Below are 19,523 nucleotides of genomic sequence, written 5' to 3' on the forward strand. Positions count from 1 at the left end.
GAACTTGATAAATGCCAGTTACATCATGTCATAGGTGATGTCATTGTTCCTTCTTCCGGGACACCTGTAGGACTCTGTGTCCTGGAAGCTCGCATTTTCACCACCGTAGATGTCTTCTTTCCACTGTCTGGTTCTTGGAGGATAATTTAGTCTTCAATCTCCTTGCAGTGCGGACATTGCTTCACTTCTCTTGTTTCTCTCACGCCCTCTTCCTTTTCCTCTTCTGGAAACCCTGACAGACACACATTGTGTCTGTGTCACTTAAATTTGCTCTCACAATTATCCCTTCCACACGTCTCTGTTTCAAGATCTGCAGTAATCCCTTGATGTGACCTTGCACGTGACTGGAGTTTGATTTTTGGCAACATCTTTTCTGTTAGTTGGCCCTTCCATCTGAATGCTTTCATCTGGGAATCATGTTTCAATACCAAGCCTGCCTTTCTGGGTTCTGAACCCCTGGTGCCTTGGTTGTGTTGTACAGATGTGCTATTAGATGCTCATGAAACCCACGCAAACTCAGGGCTGCTGTGTCCCGATGTCCACATGGCGTCACATCCAGAGGGCCAGAGCAGATGACCAAAAGCTGTGGCCAGCAGCTGAAACCTGCTCTTAGGACAATCCCCAAGGGGAAGTCACAGCTCACAGAAAAAAAGAGTCTTAGAATATTTTTCAACATTTCTGTCTCTTCCCAGAGTAACACATTAATATCAGCTGTATTTTCTGTGCATTTCTTCCTGAAGAGACAATGAAGGCCGTGCACGGGGCCTTCTAACCTCAACATTCCACCTGTAACAGCCGTTAACATCCTTGCCCCCTCCAGCACCCCCAAACACCCGACAGCCTCCCTGGCCATGTCCCTCCCTTTCCCAGTGGCCCTGCCCACCTGACTGGCTGGTTCCCTCCCACCCCTGGAGGGCCTGTTCCTGTGGAAGGAAAAACACAGGACTCTGGAAATGTGGCCTCTCCTGCCACAGGGGAAACTTGTAGGATTTCTGGTGGATGAAAGTGTCACATGATCACACCAGCTAAAGTTGGCTTTTCCTGCCCCGCCCTCGGTTTCCCCGGGGATGAGGACCTTTTCCTCACTGGGTCCACCATATCCCATGAGTCTTCTGATGAGGCGTGTGCATCTATAAACCAGCCCCCAGACTCATTGCTGCAAGTGGCCCCCAGGCCATGAGGGGCTGGGAGCTGCCCGCCCAGCGGTCATGGTGGGGGGCAGGGGGTGCCCTTTGTTCCTCATCCAGGGGGCCACACCCCCCCCCCAAGAGCTGTTTTCCGCAGCTGTGATGTCACCGGGGCCCCGGGCAATGCTGGGCCGTGGGTCCCACCCCGAGTCCCCGGGCCACGAGGGCAGGAGAACATGGCCTGCCATGCCCCGTCCTGCCTTGCAGATGGCGTTCTGTGCCAGGATCTCGAGGCTCACCCTCCGAGGAACCATGTCCAGGAAGAGCACGGAGACTGTGCCACCCAGGCGGTCCAGGGTGAATGGCTGGTCGCAGCCCATCCACTGCTTTCAGGTCGTGATCTGGATCGTGTTCCTGATCCTGACCTTCACCACCTTTGGCATCTTCATTCCCTTCCTGCCACCCGAGTGGAGATACATTGCCTACAGTGTATCCTTTTACTGGGGGCATTGCTGTCATCTAAGGGGGCGAGGGGGTCCCGGAGGGGCCTCCAGTAGGCCTGGCTCCAGGCCACCCGCAGAGGTGGTCAGACCTGCCCTCCGCCCCGGCTCCCACTGTCACAGTGCTGGAAACCCCACAGCTGTCCTCCAGGCCGCCGCCGCCTCAGGGTCTGGGCTACAAGTGCCCACCAGCGCTGGGGCCGGGAGAGGGTGCCCAGCTGGCAGCAGGGGTGGGAGGGTCCCGGGTGGACAGAGACCCCAGGAGCGGGGGAGCCGCAGACGGGCCACGCACTTTCCCAACCATGGCTGAGCGGTTGCTCTGTGCTGTCCAAGAGGATTGGTGGGTTTTAATAAGGACTTGAAGAGCTCGCGTGCCCCCGCGAGGGTCACCTATGTGGAGCCGAGGCGCTGACGTCTGTGATAATGTGTGGTGGCTGTGTTCTGGGCGAGAGACGTCTGCTCTGAATGCTGGGGTGGGCGTCGGGGTGGCGCGGGACTCCACCAGGAACCCCGGCCCTCACACTGAGGGTCGCCACACGTTACAGCCAGTGGACAGGCTGGGCTGCTGCGATGTGGGCATTGGAACCAGCTTCTAAGAGTGGGGTGTTTGCGCCTGTGGCTACACTGCCTGCCTCGTCTCCTAGGCTGCCCCGTGCCCCTGGCCAGGTGTGTGTCAGTGGTGGGGATCGGGCGCGAGGGAGGTGTCAGGACCAAGAAGGGCCCTCTGTCTCCCGGGGCCTCCCAGCCCCTTATCGTGGCGCCTTTCAGCTTTGAAGAAGTGGAGAGAGCAGTGTGATGGACCCCAGCTACCAGGTACTCAGCTTCACCAGTTAAGATTTTGCCAGTGTTGTTTCATATCTCACACACATACACTGAGTATCTTTAAAAACCCCAGACATCATGAAATTTCACTGGAATGCCCCAGTTTGCATCTGACAGAGACTTTTGTCTCCACACCACCATTCTTCTTATCTCATCTAAAAAATCCCATGGGACGTTACCAAGATTGACACTTGTTGTTTTGCAGATGTGGGGCCCCCTGAGCCCCAATCAGTCAGAAAAAGCAGGGCATCTGCCTGGAGTGCCTCTCACTCAGATGAGGCCCATTTTTTCCCCTCGAGGTCATAGAGATAGATTTCTTTGTGGTAAGGTTTGCAGTGATCAGTTTCCTGAATAGGAAAAGAGCTCTTCAGCTTTTCTGTTTCATCTTCTGTCTGTTTTGGCAAGTCATGTTTTTCAAGACATTTTAGTATTTTGTCTAAATTGTCAAATTTCTTGGAATAAAATTATTTGCACTATTTCCTGTTATCTGTAAGATCTGCCGTGATGCCACTGCTGATCAGTCTTCCTAGGGTTTATTGCTTTTATCAATTATTCAGAGAGTCAGCTTTTGGACTTACTGATTTTCCCTGTTTTATTTTTTTGAATTTCTGCTTTTATTTTTACTATTTATTTTCAATGTATTGTGGCTTTAATTTCCTCTTTTTCTACCTTCTTTTTTTCTTTTAAGATTTATCTTTATCCATTTATTTATTTATTTTGGCTGTGCCAGGTCTTTGCTGTGGCACGTGGGATCTTCACTGTGGCACGTGGGAGCTTTTAGTTGCAACAAGTGAACTCTTAGTTGCGGCATGCGGGATCTAGCTCTCCGACCAGGGATCAAACGCAGAGTCTTACCCACTGGACCACCAGGGAAGTTCTGTTTTTTCTACCTTCTTAAGGTGGAAACTTAGGCCATTGATTTTAGACCTTTTTTCTTTTTGTCGTATCTGAAGCTATAATTTCCCCCCTAGGTGCAAGCACACACAGACCTACAAACACACAAATATACATACAATGCACAAGTCACAAACCAGCCACACATATGGGCACCCACTCTGCCACACGCACAGAGGCACGGAGGCACAAAGATGGAGGCCAGAGGTCCAACTGGTTTGGCAGGGCCGTGCTCCCTCTGAAGTTCCCAGGACCTGTCCCAGCTCCGGTGGCCTCAGGCATCCCTTGGCTTTAGATGCCACCACCTCTGCGTCCTCACAGGGTTGTCCCGCTGTGCGTGTCTGAGTCCTGATCTTCTCCTCTTATAAGGACCCCAGTCCTATGAGATCAGGACCCACCATGAGGACCTCATCTCAACTTGATCATCTGCAAAGACCCCATTTTCAAGTAAAATCATTCACAGTTCCTGGGGTTAGGACTTCAACATCTTTTGGGGACACAGTTCAGCCTCACCTGTGGGTCTTTGCTTATGTGCTGGCTATGATGCTGTATCTTCATTCTCTTTCGGCCCAAAACTTAGCTGAGTTTTGGCCCTTGGAGCCTTTTTGAGTGTCCTGTGTGCTTTGTCCAGTAGCCACTGTGAGTGCTTACCTGCTTTGTGCACAGCAAGGAGCCCCGGGGTCAAGTGCACCCCGTCCCACGTGGACGGCCATTTCTTCCCAGAGTCCTGGCCCCCTGGTGGGCCTCTTGCCTCTGGGTGGCTCAGCACCCAGTCTGTGTGGCCCCCTCCTGCCTGTCCCAAGCGGTGGATGCAGGATGGCGTCCCTGGCTGTTCAGAGCTCAGACGGCCTTCAGGACATGTTTTCTGGTCCAGTTTCCTGCCCCCCAGACCCGCCACTGCCCCAGCGATGTTCCTCAGGCCCAGGCAGCTGCACTTGGGCGCCATGCTCTGGCCACTAGGGCGCGCCAGCGTCACTCGGCGCCTGCAGCGACCCAGGAGCAGGGAGAGCAGTGTCCCGGGTCAGGGCCGCGGGATTTCAGGAAGCCGGGTGGCATTCCGTGGGCCCGGTGGAGACAGGGAAGCGTCAGCAAGGCTGCACGTGCAGCGTGGGGGTCACCGTGCGGAAGCCTGGCCGCCCTTGGCCTGCGGAAAGCACTGGGCGGGGTGGGGCTCCTCTGGGACCCAGGCAGCGGTAGGGCAGCTCCGCGGGGGCCGCGCCCTCCCGCTGCAGGACCGGCGAGGCGGCCGTGTGACAGGGCGGGCATCCTGGGCTGGCGCCCGGTGCTGTTTGTTTACTGAACAAAGATAGTTGCTAGGGGACCGCCGCGTCCTCAGAACAGCTCGGGGCCCTGCTTTGCAGGGGAAGTGAGAAGGCAGACCGGGTTCTTTTTATTATTTACTTGAACCTAAGACGCTCCTGAGATAAAATTACATCGAAAGTGAAAGCTGGCAGCTTGAGGGCGCGACACCCCGCCTGTGGCACCTTCTATTCTGGGGGCTCGGTGACGGCCACTGAGTGTGTGACCGACAGCGGGAGTGGCCGGGTCGTCTCTGGCAAACGCAGACGCGGGCAGGCAGGTGGGCCCACGCGCGTACCTGTGGCAGACGTGTGACGTCTGAGGGGCCGTGGCAGCTTGGCCCACCGCATCGGGGTCTCGGGAACCCCCGGGCACCTGCAGGTTTAGGGGCTCTGCAGGGCTGCCTGTCAGGCTTGGGTTGGGCCCCCGGGCACCTCCCCCGTGAGGCTGAGGGTCTGAGCGTGGGCTGCTGTCCCCCCGCCCTCCCTGGCGGCGGTCTCGTGTGGAGCCGAGTGTGGACGTGTGGACAGAGCCCTTGGGCCACACTGGGCTCCAGCCTCCCAGCTGCCCTCCTGTCCACCCTCCCGGCCCCGCCCCCCGCCGTCTGATGGGGACCGGCCTACTCTAGCTCCGCAGAGCAGGGCCGCACCTGGGCCGCAGCGCGACTTCCTGCCACATCTCCTGTCCCGGGCTGTGCCCCCGCCTGTGTCCTGCGCTCAGGACACGCTCCCGTTGCCACAGCAACCACACAAACAGTGCTGTGTCAGCTGTGCCTCAGGCCTCGGGACGCGGGCGTAGGGGCACCAGCGTGCCCGGACCTTGCTGGCATCTCCAGATGGGACAGTGCAGGCTGGCCGCTGACCACCTGCCCACTGCCCCACACCCTGCCCAGGAGCGTGGCTCCGTCTGCTGGACAGCAGGGGCAGGGAGGTCCAGGCCACAGGAAGGGTGTCACTGCGGGATCTGGTCAGTCCCGTTCCCTGTGTCGGTCCCCTGGCCTGGCTGGTCCTCGGCTCTCTCGCCCTCACCGTGGTCTCTGTGCCCCCTGGCTGGGCCGGGCCTCTGGTGCCCCACGCCTGGCACCCAGGGCCCTGGGTCTGCACTGGAGGCTGGAGGACAAGGGAGGCCAAGCAGCTTTGGCCAGACCAGCTCCCCACTGAGGCTCACCGTGCAGCAGGGATGCTTGGTCCAGGCAGGACCGCGCCTGTGAGCACAAGCCCCAGAGCCCCAGGGCGGCTCCACTGCGGCTGAGCATTACAGGCAGGGCCAGCAGGCCCTGGACCCCCAACGCGGTGCAGCCTGAGAAGGACCCCAGAAGAGGGGCCTCTTTGCTCAGAGTCTGCACTGCCGGTGGGCCTCTGTACAGGCACCGTAGACCCTGTGCACATGCGGCTTTGCCACGAGACCCTGTGGGCGGGCGGAGAGAGGCGTCTCCGCACCACGCCCAGGCCGCCCTCGCAGGAGCTGGACCTGTGAACCCGAACCCTCCCAGCTCAGACCCATCCTGGGAAGCAGGGCAGGGCTGATGGGGAGGCCAGGCCGACACTTCCTCCCCTTCTGTTTGGTTTCCATGGGGACCGTGTGTCAGTTCCTGAAGAGGAGGTGGAGAGGGTGGGATCTGAGGAATTGATTTTACCCTGGGAGCCCTGGAGGGCGTGGGAGCTGGAGTGGGCCTGGGGGGGTCCTGGGCTTGGGGGAGACAGCGAGAGACAGAGACAGACAGACAGACAGCCCCGGCCCACTCACCACAGAGGCTCACTGGGGGTACTGGAACCCTCCCTCCCTCCCTCCCTCCTTCTCCTGATGGCATGTGCGCTCAGTGTGGCCTCCCTGCCCCAAGGACCTCCACAGCCTGGCTTCGGCGCCAGGCTCGGTGCCCGCGGACACACACGGGCCTCTCCCGCTGTCCCAGCGAAGCTCCGCTTGGGTCGCAGGGCCACGGCCTCCGGCGGGCCCTGCTCTGTCCCTCAGGGGCAAAGGACTCGGGCGGGTTCTGCTGGGCGCGCAGGAGCCAGAGGGGCCGCTCCCATTCCCGGCCAGGCACAGGCTCCCGTGGCTGCCTGGGGCCTGGCCACCCGGCCACCCGGAGTGGGCCCCTCGCGCGTGCCGCCCAGGCCGAGCTGTCCTTGACAACCCCCAGGTGACCGGCGGGATTTGGCTCTTCTACATCTTGGCCCACCTGGTGGTGGTTTCCATCGACCCGGCCGAAGCCAGTGTCCGCCTCAAGAACTACTCACGGTCTGTGCCGACCTTCGACCGGTCCAAACACGCACATGTCATCGAGAGGCAGTACTGTCACCTGTGCAGGGTCACTGTGTGAGTACCCAGCCGTGCGAGGGGACCCCCGCGCCGTCCCGCGGGGGTGGGCTGGGCTCGGGAGCACCTGGTCCCCAGCAGCCGACGGGCGCCGCCCCTTTTGCAGAGAAGCAGGGGCCCCGACACACAGCCCCCCGCCAGGCCGGGGCAGGAGCGCTGTGGCCTTGGGTCTCACACAAGCCTCTGCCGCCGACCGGATCCCAGCCCGGGGCTGCTCAGGGCCCCAAGGGTGTCAGTAGGGGCCGGGAGGGATCTGACTCGGCCTCCGGGCCTCAGGCCCTGGTACCTTGTGACGGCGCCCAGCGTGAGGTTGGCCCTGCAGGCAGACAGGGGCTCTGACGGGCGGCCCCTCCCGACCTTCCTTCCAGGAATGTGAAGTCCAAACATTGTATCACCTGCAACAAGTGTGTCTCAGGCTTCGACCATCACTGCAAATGGCTTAACAACTGCGTGGGGAGCAGGAATTACTGGTGAGGGGTCTCCCCGCCTGGGACGTGGGGCCTGGGGTGGCACTCACCCCTCACGCGGCTTGCTCCCCCTCCTCCGGGACGAGCCTCCTTAAGGGGCCTCCTAACTGGCCGAGCACCTCAAGGTCCACCTGCCGTGGGGACGGGTGAGGGGTGTGGCCCTGCCGTGAAGAGCACCGAGGGGGCCAGGAGGTCCCGACGGCGGCTCCAAGCACAGAGCTGGCTGAGAGGGCTCTCCTGGCGGGCGCCTCCCCATGTCCACTGGGCAGGGTCGGCAGGACGGCGGGGTGGGGGGGCCTGGCACGCAACAGGGTTGGCCTGTGCGGGGTTATCTGGGGCATTGGGGGAGGACCTCAGGGCAGGACCTCACGGCGACTTCAGGTGAACCACAGACACTGTTTAACACTGAAAATGTTAAAGGTATTACAGCAGAAAGACTAAAGGAAGGCGTTTTAGTGGAACCGTATTCCAGGAATTGCCACCCAGGGTTTATTTGTTCGGACGGGGAGACCATTCTCGGGGTCTTTTGTGCGCAGAGTGCAGCAGTGATTTGGGTCTAAAACCGAAGCACGCAGCCCTGACGGGTGTGCTTTTCGAAGGCAGTGTGGCCCCGCTCCTTGGCGCTGGCATCAGCACCCCGGCCGGCCGTGCCCTTGGTGGTGGCTGGGAGGGAGCCGGGTCTGAACCAGCAGGAGAAGGGGACCCGGGAGGGGCCGGCTTGGACCAGTCGTGCCCCGTGTCTGAGCCTCCGTCTCCCTCTTGTGAGCTGGGGTGCTTAGTGTTAGGGTTAGGGCCCTCCTGTAGGACCGAGTGAGATCTCAGGTGCGTGTTGTGGAGCAACAGAAACCGCAGGGGAGGCCCCGGGGCCGTGGGTCTGTGCGGTCACCCCGAGAGCAGGAGAGAGAAGCCCAAAGGTCGGGAGCCAGAGGGGGACAGGCTGCGGGACGGCGGCCGGGGCACACCCTCAGCAGGGGCGACCCCGGGTCGCGCACACTGCCCTGGGCCCCGGCGCGCGTGCCGCTGGCTCCCAGGGCCCGGGCTGTGCAGCCGCCCGAGCAGGCTCTCGTCCCACAGGTACTTCTTCGCCTCAGTGGCCTCAGCGTCGGCCGGACTGCTGTGTGTGGTCGCCATGCTGCTGTACATCTTCACCCAGTACTTCATCAACCCCGCCAGGCTGCGCACCGACCCACACTACGGGAGTATGCACTGCCCCGGGCCCGGGCCCGGGCCCGGGCCTCCCCTCCCGCCACCTTCCTTCTGGGGGGCCACGTAGGGCAGCCCGGGGTCGAGCACCTGTCCAGGCTGAGTTGTGGGGTGAAGACGCTTGAGCTGGAATTCGGTCTTCACTGGCCAGCACATGACCCTTCTCTGTTTTTCTTCACTTAATTGTTGGAAGCCGCATGGCTGTGGTGTCAGGTCCCCTTGGGTCACAGAGGACTGTATCCTGGAAATGCCCCAGGTGGGGGCTCTGACCTTCCAGCTCTAGTTAGAGTGGGGAGGGCCCAGCGGGGCAGCGCAGTGGACGCCGGGGTCAGGCTCTGTGACCTGGGCACCTAGTTACCCTCTCCCAGCCTTACCTTCCAGATCCAGAAAGTGGATCGTGATATACCCACCGCAGTCAGGAGGGGCTGCAAGGGTACTTAGGCCAGGCAGAGCACACCTGAGCGAGGAGGAAGGGCTCACCTGGGCAGGGAGGGGCTCACCTGGGCAGGGAGTCACTCCCTCGGGCTGGTGTTCCCTCCCCCACTGCCAAGCTCTGCCTCCAGGTACTCACCTGACGAGAGGTGCGACCTTGTCAGCAGGAGCTGGATGCGCGTCTCTCTCCCCCCGGCACAGGTGTCTCCGACCAGAACACGTGGCTACTGCTCCTTCCGCTTTTCCCTGTGAGGACGGGCGCCCCGGTCTTCCTGGGCATCGTGGTGCTGATGCTGCTGCTTGAGCTCGCCAGCCTCCTGCTGGTCGGTCAGCTGCTCGTGTTCCACCTCTACTTGAGTACGTGCCCCCTGGGCTGCCCCGTGTTGGCCAGCCTTCGCCCCTATGTTCACATGGGTCCCCGGGCAGGCAGCCTCCGCCAGAAACAAGCTCAGAGCACAAAGGACAAGTCACAGGAAGAGAAGAAACACCCCGCGAGGGGCAGGAGGGCTGAGTTCTGTTCCAAGACCTGCGGGAAACATAAAGGAGGTTCAGGAAGTGGTCAGGACGGTGTTCAGAGACGGAAAAAGGAACAGAATCCATGAGGCAGGAACAGGACACTGTGGAAAAGAGCAGGGAGGTTTAGAAGAGCAACAACCAGAAACCCTAACAACGAAGAGCACTGAACTCAGCGATGGCGTCTCCACTAACCAAACTCGCTTGACGGAGAACCGGTGGTTTTCTCGTGTCCGCACGGCAGCTGCCCGGGGCAGGCTCCATCTGCCTTTAAAATGAGGGGAGGAGGCCTGTCCCGCACCCTGTGAAGCCTTTGTTTGGAAGTCACGACCGTCACCAACCTCTGCGGCCCCAAAGGGAAGGCAAGGCGCCTGTGGTGGCCGTGCCGGGTGCTCCGGCGCCCGCCATGCCCTGCTGAGCCAGAGACGAGGGCAGAACCCGCCCTGGAAGCCCCGGACGGCTCCCCCAGCTCCTGCGTGCACGGCGGGGCCAGCAGGGCCCTGGGCTCGGGGCCGGGGTGCGTGTCGGGGGCCGCTGCGTCTGTCCAGGCGGAGCATGCCCAAGCGCTGCTCTCTGCACTTCTGCAGCTGATGGGACGCGGTGAGTCCGCAGGAGTGAGGAGGGGCCTGGAGAAGTCAAGCCCACAGGACTCGGTGGCCGGCTGGACATGTAAGGACAGGAGTGTCCAGGGGCTAGTGGTGCCACCGTCACCGAGCATGAGGACACACAGGAGGCCTGTACAGGGGGAGACGTGCGGGACTCAGGACCGAGTGGGTTTATTTTAGGGTCTTTGAACCTCCAAGAATGGATTTCCAGGAAAACGTTGGGATTTAGCTATTGGTAGTTACAGTAAGAGTACCCTGGAACGTATCTACTTAACATCCTCGCGACCCCTCAGTCTCTGCGGGGTCAGACTCAGCGCAGTGGCGAGTCGGAATTCAGTCCAGGCTCAGCGCAGTGGCGAGTGCTCAGCGTGCAATCGGAGTGAAACCCTCGGGCCGGAGGCCCAAGGGAGAGCCGGGCACCGCAAGTGGGAGAGAAAGCGCCATGGAAGATGCTGAGGAAGAAGAGGGTCCTCCAGCGGCCCGAGCTGGCGGGTGGGCCCTGCAAGGCGAGTGGACACAGGTGGCCCTTCCTCAGTGAGGCCGGGCTCCGGCCACAGCTCCCAGGCCACACGGTGTGTGAGGCTCTGCGTCCGTGTCCCCTCCTCTGCTTGATCACTGCAGTCCGATCGCCACACCTCACGCGAAGTGCGCTCAGAAGAGGGTGAGCTCCGGAGGCACGCAGGGGTGTCTCAGTCTGGATTTGGTGGTGTTTGTGCAAACCCACACGGAAGAATGAATATTTTCACGAGAATACAAACAGGGTCAAGTTTACATCCTCAAGTGTGACACAGGTTCTGAGGGAATGTGTGCAGTTAATCAAGAAAGATAAGGCAAACGAAGCAAAAGCCCTTGGAGGAACCCTCAGGGAAGCGGACGGGGAAGGGGTTCTGAGCCTCGGGCCCCCGCGGGGTAGCAGCCGAGCGGGTCTTGTGAGGCCTTGTGAGGACTTGTGAGGGCAGGCGGCCCTCCGTCTGCTCCTCAAGCGGCAAATAGGCTTCTGTGGGTGGCCCTTTTCGCTTTTCAGAAATGATGGTCAACCCTCTGTTCTCACGTTTGTTAGTTTTCAGGGAAAGGTTGGCCCCTCCGCGAAGGCACACGAGTGAAACGGGCACGGCGCGTGCTTTCGTTAATAGTGCTTTTCTACTGGCAAACGTGTTTGAGAGTTTCTGCTAACAACCTGGGGTCCTTCCGCCACGTGTGGGAGCTGGTATCTCACCTTGATTAACACGGAGCTGGGCTCAGCACTCCCCCGTCCACCTTGGCTTTACGGGCCTGTGAGGGACGCAGGGCCATGGCTCCCCTGCCCGGGACGGGGCTGGTGGGCCGCTGCTGGCCGCGGCCCAAGGCCAGCCGGGCTTGGGGTGGCCTGGGAACCAGCCGCCACCGCCCCGGACACAGAGGGCGGGGCCGCTGCGCAGCTCATGGAGGATGACTCTGCCCCTTGCCTCCGTCCTCCTTTCTAGGGGCCAAGAAGCTGAGCACATATGATTACCTAAATCAGGACGAAGAAGAACAGAGCTCGAATCCCCCGGCAGTGCAGAGAGGTGTGACCCCACAAGGAAACGAGTTGTCACAGGTACTGGACGTCTCTCTGCTTCACCATCCAGGTTCATGCAGGGCCGGGGCAAGACCCAAGGTCACCTTGCAGCTAGGACCACTTAGGCACAGTCCTTCGCTTCTGTGTTGGTGTGTGTGTGTGTGGCTGTATGTGCCTGTGCGTGAGTTTGGCATGTAGTGTGCACGTGTGTGTTGTGTCATTTCCGAGCTCACTCTCCCCAAGGTTGAGTCAGCAGGGCCGACTCCGTTCAGGCCGCCCATTTCTTCAGCTGCTCAGCAAAATTAACATCCACTCTTCAAAGGCCAGCATGAAGAAAATGAAAATAAAAGCCACAGACACAAATGATTATTTGCAGATCATAGACTTGTACCCAGAAAATGTGTAGAAATTTCAAAACTCAATTATAAGAAAATCGACCCAGCTTTTTTTTTTTTTTTTTTTTTTTTGCGGTATGCGGGCCTCTCACTGTTGTGGCCTCTCCCGTTGCGGAGCACAGGCTCCGGATGCGCAGGCCCAGCGGCCATGGCTCACGGGCCCAGCCGCTCCGCGGCATATGGGATCCTCCCAGACCGGGGCATGAACCCGTATCCCCTGCATCGGCAGGCGGACTCTCAACCACTGCGCCACCAGGGAGGCCCTCGACCCAGCTTTTTAAATGGGCAAAAGATTTGAACACACTGCACCAAAGGGGATCTATGGGTGGCAGATAAGCACATGAAAAGATGGTCAACATAATTCATCGTTAAGGAAACACAAATGAAAACCACAGTGAGACATCACACATGCCCATCAGAGTGGCCATAATCAAAGAGACCAGCCCCGAGTGTCGGTGAGGCTGTAGATGGCGGTGGGGATGCGGAACTACATCACTTTGCAAGGAGGTTCGGCATTTTCTTAAAAAGTGAAATATATACGTCTCAGTGACCCAGTCACCCCACTCCCTGTCTCTTGCCAAAGAGAAATGGAAACGCGCACACATGTGTAAGGGTGCGGGAGAGGGTGCCCCCCTCCCCTCCCGTGAGGTCCCTTCCCAGGACCCAGGGGACTCTTAGGTACCACTGCTGCAAATCAACTGAAAGTGTCAACAACGTGCTTTCATTTTATGACTTTCCTTTATCTCCCACAGCAGCTGGATAACGACCTGAGATCGTCTGTGCAGGGGTAAGTCGTCATCTGCCTAGAGCAGCTATATTCTCCTCTTAACTGGCTTGCTTTAAAAAGTCTTTCTTACGGGCTTCCCTGGTGGCGCAGTGGTTGAGAGTTCGCCTGCCGATGCAGGGGACACGGGTTCGTGCCCCGGTCCGGGGGGATCCCACATGCCACGGAGCGGCTGGGCCCATGAGCCATGGCCGCTGAGCCTGTGCGTCCGGAGCCTGTGCTCCGCAACGGGAGAGGCCTGCGTACTGCAAAAAAAAAAAAAAAAAAAAAAAAAAAAAGTCTTTCTTAGCCCAAGGAACATCCTCCATATTCTTTCCTAATACTTTTGTAATTTTTACTTGCTTTCTTTACATTTGGCTTTTAAACCATCTTCTATTTATTTTTGTATTTACTGAGGTTATTTTATTACAGCATAACTGTTGGTTGCCACCTCATTAATTAAATGGTCCACTTTTCCTCATCCAATCGAAAGGCCGTTTTCCTGATACCCCGAGCGTCCGCAGACGCTGGGCTTGTCTGCTTCTGGACACCAGTCTGTCCCTCTGCTGAGGCTACTAAGGACACTGTGCTCTTTTCACGATAGGACTTCATTTAGCTACCTTTTAACATCTAGTAGGTGAATGCCCCTCTTAAGATTTTTGCTTTTCATTACTTTTGACAATTCTTTCCTGTATTTATTTTTCCATATAAACTTGAAGATCATTTTGTGCAGTTCCAAGAAACCTGGAGTTTGAACTGGAGTTACGTTAGGTGTGCACTTTACGTGGGAGGCACAAAGCCTGCCTCCCCACCTTCACAGCTCAGCGTCTGTGTGGGGAGCAGACCAGGAAGCCAGTCTGCGGGTGGGGAGGTGGGGAATCGAGGGGCTGGAAGTGCCGGGCACACCGTAGTAGGGCTCCTTCTTCCCGGAAACCTGCAGGGGAAGCTCCAGCGTTCCTGGCAGGGAAGATTGGCCCAGGGGTCCTGGGGGACTTCACGTCTCCCTTGCCACAGCTCACCTGGCAGAGAGACTCAGAAAAGGAGAAGTGCACCGTTAGTCAATTCCCCAAAAGCTGAGAATTGCTGCAGGTTTTTGCTTAGTTTAATAATCAGGGCATATAGTTTAGTGTGAAAGAACATTCCTTTTCAAATAGCCCACTATTTTTGTTTCTAAATTTATTAGAAACCTGATTGGTACTAGTATTGTGACAACCTAAGTCATTTTGAATTTCACTTTCAAGTGTCTATGGTCCTTTAAATAAAATCTAAGAATATTTTTTCTTTTATTTCTTTCTGGCAAGAAGGATTGAAGCGTACCTGGAATCAGCGTGGTGAGCTGAGCTCGAAAACCAAACCGAAACAAGACAAAAACCTAGGTTTTTTTCAGGTTGCCTAATCAATGCATATGCATTATAGAAAATTTGGAAACTGCACAACTTCCCAGTGTAAATACGAACATCCCTTCTTGCCCCCCTCCACCAAGTGCCACTGCTGGCATTTTGATTAGTATCTTTTAGGTCTTCCTTTTAAATACTTTTTGTGTGCATTGTATACATGATGGGTTTTTTTCTAAAATTATAATCATACTGTAGAACTCTTTAGAAGTCTTTTTTAAAAACTCCATATATTGTGAACATTGTTAACAGAAAAAATAATGATTTTTATGAATATAAATCATGCCAACTTTGGAATGTACCGTATTCCTCATTTTTGGAATACTATTCTTTATTTTCAATCTAGTCTTCACTTTTGCATCCCTTTATTGAAAGGGTTGATTGTGGGAGAAGTGTGATGCAACGAAATACAAGTTTACAAGCCCTCCAGACCCAATGGGCAATAAAACACCAATGACCTTTTTTTTGCTGCAGAAATGTTCCTGGGGTGACCTGGGAGTCAACCTAACAGTTGACGAGTAGACACAGCCCGATTTGGGGGAAAGTTTGCTGGAGTAGGTCCTAGAAACCTGGGAATATGTTTAAATCACAAGACACTGAAGTGTCTCACAGGCGTGTTTTGGTGGAAAACACTGTGGGACTTCGTAAAGTGTGTCTCTAGTAGCAGTTATCAGACCAGTTTACTGGGAGTGTTTCTTCTGTTCTGGACTGTTTGCCTGCCGTGGAACAGTAAATAGAATAGATTATATTGATAGAAATTGACCAGCTAGGATGAAAATAAAGTGGGGAGAGGACCACACACAGGCAGACACTTCCTGTCTGATTTTAGAGGCGTGGCCTGTGCCAGTTCCCATTGCTACACAGCAAATCCCCACAGGCTTAGTGGCAAAGACGACGTGTGAACTCTCGGTTCCCGCAGTCACACGCCTGCGGGCGCATCAGTCTCTGCTTGGCACTTCACACAGAGCCGCCAGGGCTCCTGGGGCAGTGGCCTCTGCAGAAGGTGGGTCTGGAATGTTGACAGAGCCAGTCCCGTCCTCACGCTCCATCTCTAAGTCGGTAGCGGGGGGCCGAGTCCTCCTCATGCTTCAAACCTCCCCAACTTCCCCCTTCCATGTTCCTCGGTTTGTGGAGGTCCGTGTGATGACACTGACCTACCTGGGCATCAAAGACAAGCCTCCCGTATTCATTTCCTGGAGCCCCTGCGGGAAAGTGCCACAAAGTGGCAATGTTGTGGCCCCGAGGCACGTCACTGTGCACTTGTAAAGAGCCCCTGCACCGCTGCTGCTCACAAACTGGCAAGTGCAGTTGTCCTGGGGGGGCTCAGTGGGGCGAAGCCCGTCTTCCTGGCATCCCACTGGCAAGCAGCCATGGTCCTTTACATGCACAGCCCCTGCAGGCTGTTTTACATCGAGCGTTCACACGGCCTCCCAGGGCTGCTGCTCTAAGGAGGAAACGGCAGCATTGACGCTGGCGTGAGGCTTTGCAGCCTTACCCGCCCCGCGTGCGCTCCTGCCCCCAGCCAGCTCCCTCCTCGCTGACCTCAGTGTTCCCTCCGCCTGCCCCATCCTAGCAGAAAGAAGCCCAAGGCTTTCCTGCCAACTTCCATGCACCTGGGTCTGTGCTCCACCACCGTAAAGCCAGAGGACACCTCGTCATCAAAGGTAAGCCCACGGCCACCAGCGTGAGACTCACCACGGGGGTCAGAGCCGAAGGTGGGTCTCAGGCCCTCCAAGAATGAGGGCAGAGCAGTATTTGGAATCGCTTGTTTGATGAATTGAAGCATTTATGTGGTTCCCAGGGATGCCCCTTACGTGGGAACAAAGGTAGGTGGGGAACAGAAGAGAAAGTGAGGGGCAGAGGTACTCTTAACTGTGAGGCTTGTGTTGTGTGTGTGTGTGTGAGTGTGTGTGTGATGCATGTGTGTTCTGTGTGTGAAGTGTGTGTGATGTGTGTGATGTGTTTGTGATGTGTGTGTGTGAGTGTGATGCATGTGTGATGTGTGTGTGAGATGTGAGTGTGCCATATCATTTCCATAACTTCACAGGATCAAGCCTGCAGGGCTGACTCATTGTAGGCCCTCCCAGAGGTCAGATGCTCCAGGGGTTTCTGGTAGGCTACTTGTGAGCAGGCGTTGCTACTATGCCAATTTCTGAAGGTTGCTGGTGACTTTATTTTCTCTGTGGAGGAGCTTCATCTCACCACGAAGCCTGGAGGGCATCAGAGAAGGTGGATCCTTGTAATAATTTAGAAATAGCAAGAGGGTCAGCACCCACCTTTAGCAGCAGTGAAGTTGTCAGCAGTCTTTTTCCTTGCTTGCGCTCGTGCTAGCAACTTCTACTAGAAGCTCGGAAGCAACTTCGTGGAAACTGTCATCCTGCCCACCCACCCCAGACCCAACCACCAAAGGTGACCTTCACTGCAAGCCAGGAGCAGGCGTCCATGGGTTTTCCTTTGCTGTCGTTAAAGCCAGGGTGACCCTATGTTCCAGTTTGCCTGAGACAGTCCCATTTGACACCTGCTGCCAGTCCTGACCATGTGGTCACCACTCTGATGGACACTTGTCATTGATCATTATGTTAAATCTCACTAAGACTCTCCTGGACACATTATTATATCCATTTGGTGGCCAACAGGAGAGAAGGAGGCCAAGCTCAACTCCTAAGAGCAGGCAGATCTTCTAAGACTCTGAGATTTGAAACCTTTCTCTCTCCTGCACTGGAGAACACATTATCTTTGGCATTTAAGAACATGAAATTCCAAATTACCAATGCACAGGTGACTTTCTAATGCAAAAATATAACATTATGGGTTTGGGTCTCTTAAACTTTTCTATACTTAATTGTAAGTGTTCTAAGGTTGAAATATTGCTTTATTACTTAAGAAAGGGATTTACCATTCTACTTAGTTGGTACAAATTCCCAAAACCAATTCAAGAAGAAATGGAACATTCAAATGGTCATATAACAAGTAAAGACACTGAACTAGTAATTTTAAATTCTCCACAAAGAAAATCCTAGGCCCTAATGGCCTCATTGGTGAATTCTAACTGTTATTTTAAGGGGAAAAAAACCCAAATCAATTATGCACAAACTTCCAGAAAATAGAGGAGGAAGAAATACTTCCCAACTCATTTCTGTGAGGCTAGTACATAATACTAAAGCCAGATAATGTCATCAAAAAAGAGTATCATTAAAAAAAAGAGTATCATAAGCCAATATCACTCATGAATTCAGAGGCAAATATCATTAACAAAATTTAGCAAACCAAATGCAGTCACATATATACAGAACTATACACTGTGACTAAGTGAGCTTTATTCCAGAAATGCAAGGTTGGTTTAACATCTGAGAACGTATTCATGTAGTAAACATATTAATAAAATAAAATACAGTAAACATACAAGCACATCAATCAATCAGAAAAAACATTTGCTAGTAACACATCTAGTTATGATAAAACAATTTCACAACCTAGGGGGGAAAACACCCTAAATCTGATAAAGAACACTGGTGAAACTTACAACTAATTCATACTTAATTCATACTGAAGGCTTTCCCCTTAAGATTGGGAGCAAGACAAGAATGTCCATTCCAAACTTCTATTTGACATTTTACTAAAGTTCCAGCCAGTGCAGTAAAGCAAGAAATATAAGTTAAAGGCATATAGATTTGAAAATGAAACGGTGTTTATTTGTAGGAAACATGATCTAACAAATCTGCAGAAAAGCTAGTAGAAATAATAAGATAGCTTAGCAAGGTGGTAGGATATAAAATCAATGTTAAAAACTGAATTACATTTCCGTATACTGGCAGTAAAAATTCTGAAAATGGTATTAAGAAAACTATTCCATTCACAGTAGAATCAAAAAATAATAAAATCACGAAACAAGCCCAAAAATCTTTATATGTGAAGCTACAAACTATTGCTGAGAGAAATTAGACACAATCCAAATAAATGGAAAGATTTACAATATTTATGGATTGGAACACTCAATATTGTCACGATAGAAAATTTCCCCCAAATTGATCTACAAACTTACATGATCCCCATTGAATTCCCAGCAAGATTTTTTCTTTAAGGAAATAGCAAGCTGTATGTGGAAATTCGGAGGACTTAGAGTGGCCAAAATCATTCAGAAAAAGAAGAACCAAATTGGAGGATTTAGACAATCTGACTTCAAATTTCACCACAAAGCTACTGTATGGTTGCCAGCATAAGGATAGACATAGAGATCAATGAAACAGAATAGAAACTCCAGAAATAAAACCTTTACATTTATGGTAAATGGAATTTTAAACAAATGTGCCAAGGCAATTCAATGGGGAGAAATGTATTTTCAGTAAATGATACTGGAACAATTGGATACCCACAAGGAAGAAAAAAATGAACTTAATGTCCTACTTCACAGCATACAAAAAAATAACTCAAAATCAATCTTGGACCTAAATTTCAGGGCTAAACTACAACACTTTAGGAAGAAAACAGAATAAAATCTTTGTGATCTTGAGTTAGGCAAAGTTTTCTTTAATATGACACCAAAGCACTATTAAAGAAAAATATGAAAAATTGGACTTCATCCAAATTTAAAATATTTGCCCTTCAAAAGTCACCACTACAAAAATAAAGATATAAGTCACAGACTGGAATAAATACTTCCAAACCATATACTTGTATCCAGAATATAAAGAATTTTCAAAACTCAATTATAAGAAAAGTGACCCAGTTTTTTAAATGGGCAAAAGACTTGAACAAACTGCCCCAAAAAGGATATATGGGTGGCAAATATGCACACGAAAAGATGGTCAACATCATTAGGCATTAGGGGAATGAAAATTAAAACTAAAATAAGACCCCACTACACATGAATCAGAATGGCTAAAATTAAAAAGGCTAACAATACCAAGTGTTGGTGAACCTGTAGATGTCTTAATACATGGAAAGGAAAATGAGAATTTAAAGTGACACCACTTTGGAAAGTAGTTTGGCAGTTTCTTTAAAACTTAAATATATTCTTATCATTTGACCCAGCAATCCCATTCCTGACTAGGAGAAATGAAGCCACCTCTGTACATGTAACCTGGGTTGGGAGGAAAGATACTATCCCACCAGTGAGATCCTTTCCCAGGCCTCAGAAGCCCCTGAGACACCATTGCTTGAAATCAACTATAACAAACTTGAATTTTCTGAACAAATAACCTCAACATCGACAATTTCTTCCTTTACAATTTTACTGATTTTTATTTATTCTCACAG

The 19,523-nt window shown here is 53.8% G+C and overlaps 1 protein-coding gene across 4 annotated transcripts in view; it reads left to right on the forward strand.

Moving 5' to 3' along the window:
• The window catches only part of LOC309803851 (putative palmitoyltransferase ZDHHC11B), a 26,790-nt gene continuing 7,267 nt past the window's right edge, over positions 1–19,523 (forward strand). For 2 of the 4 annotated variants that reach the window (XR_014294006.1, XR_014294007.1), the window contains exons 1-7: positions 4–1,616; positions 6,783–6,958; positions 7,327–7,428; positions 8,500–8,624; positions 9,262–9,417; positions 11,642–11,754; positions 12,863–15,931. Coding sequence is in view for 2 of the 4 variants with exons in the window: in XM_082620690.1 (XP_082476816.1) it covers positions 1,209–1,616; positions 6,783–6,958; positions 7,327–7,428; positions 8,500–8,624; positions 9,262–9,417; positions 11,642–11,913 (1,239 nt within the window). In the remaining 2 variants the exon portion in view is untranslated. Of the gene's footprint in view, positions 1,617–6,782; positions 6,959–7,326; positions 7,429–8,499; positions 8,625–9,261; positions 9,418–11,641; positions 12,071–12,862; positions 19,517–19,523 lie in introns of those variants that run through there. The other 2 variants (XM_082620691.1, XM_082620690.1) reach the window with 2 other exon arrangements.

This window comes from Mesoplodon mirus, assembly GCF_964341445.2.
Source record: "Mesoplodon mirus genome assembly, chromosome: 5".
Taxonomy (NCBI): Eukaryota; Metazoa; Chordata; class Mammalia; order Artiodactyla; family Ziphiidae; genus Mesoplodon; species Mesoplodon mirus.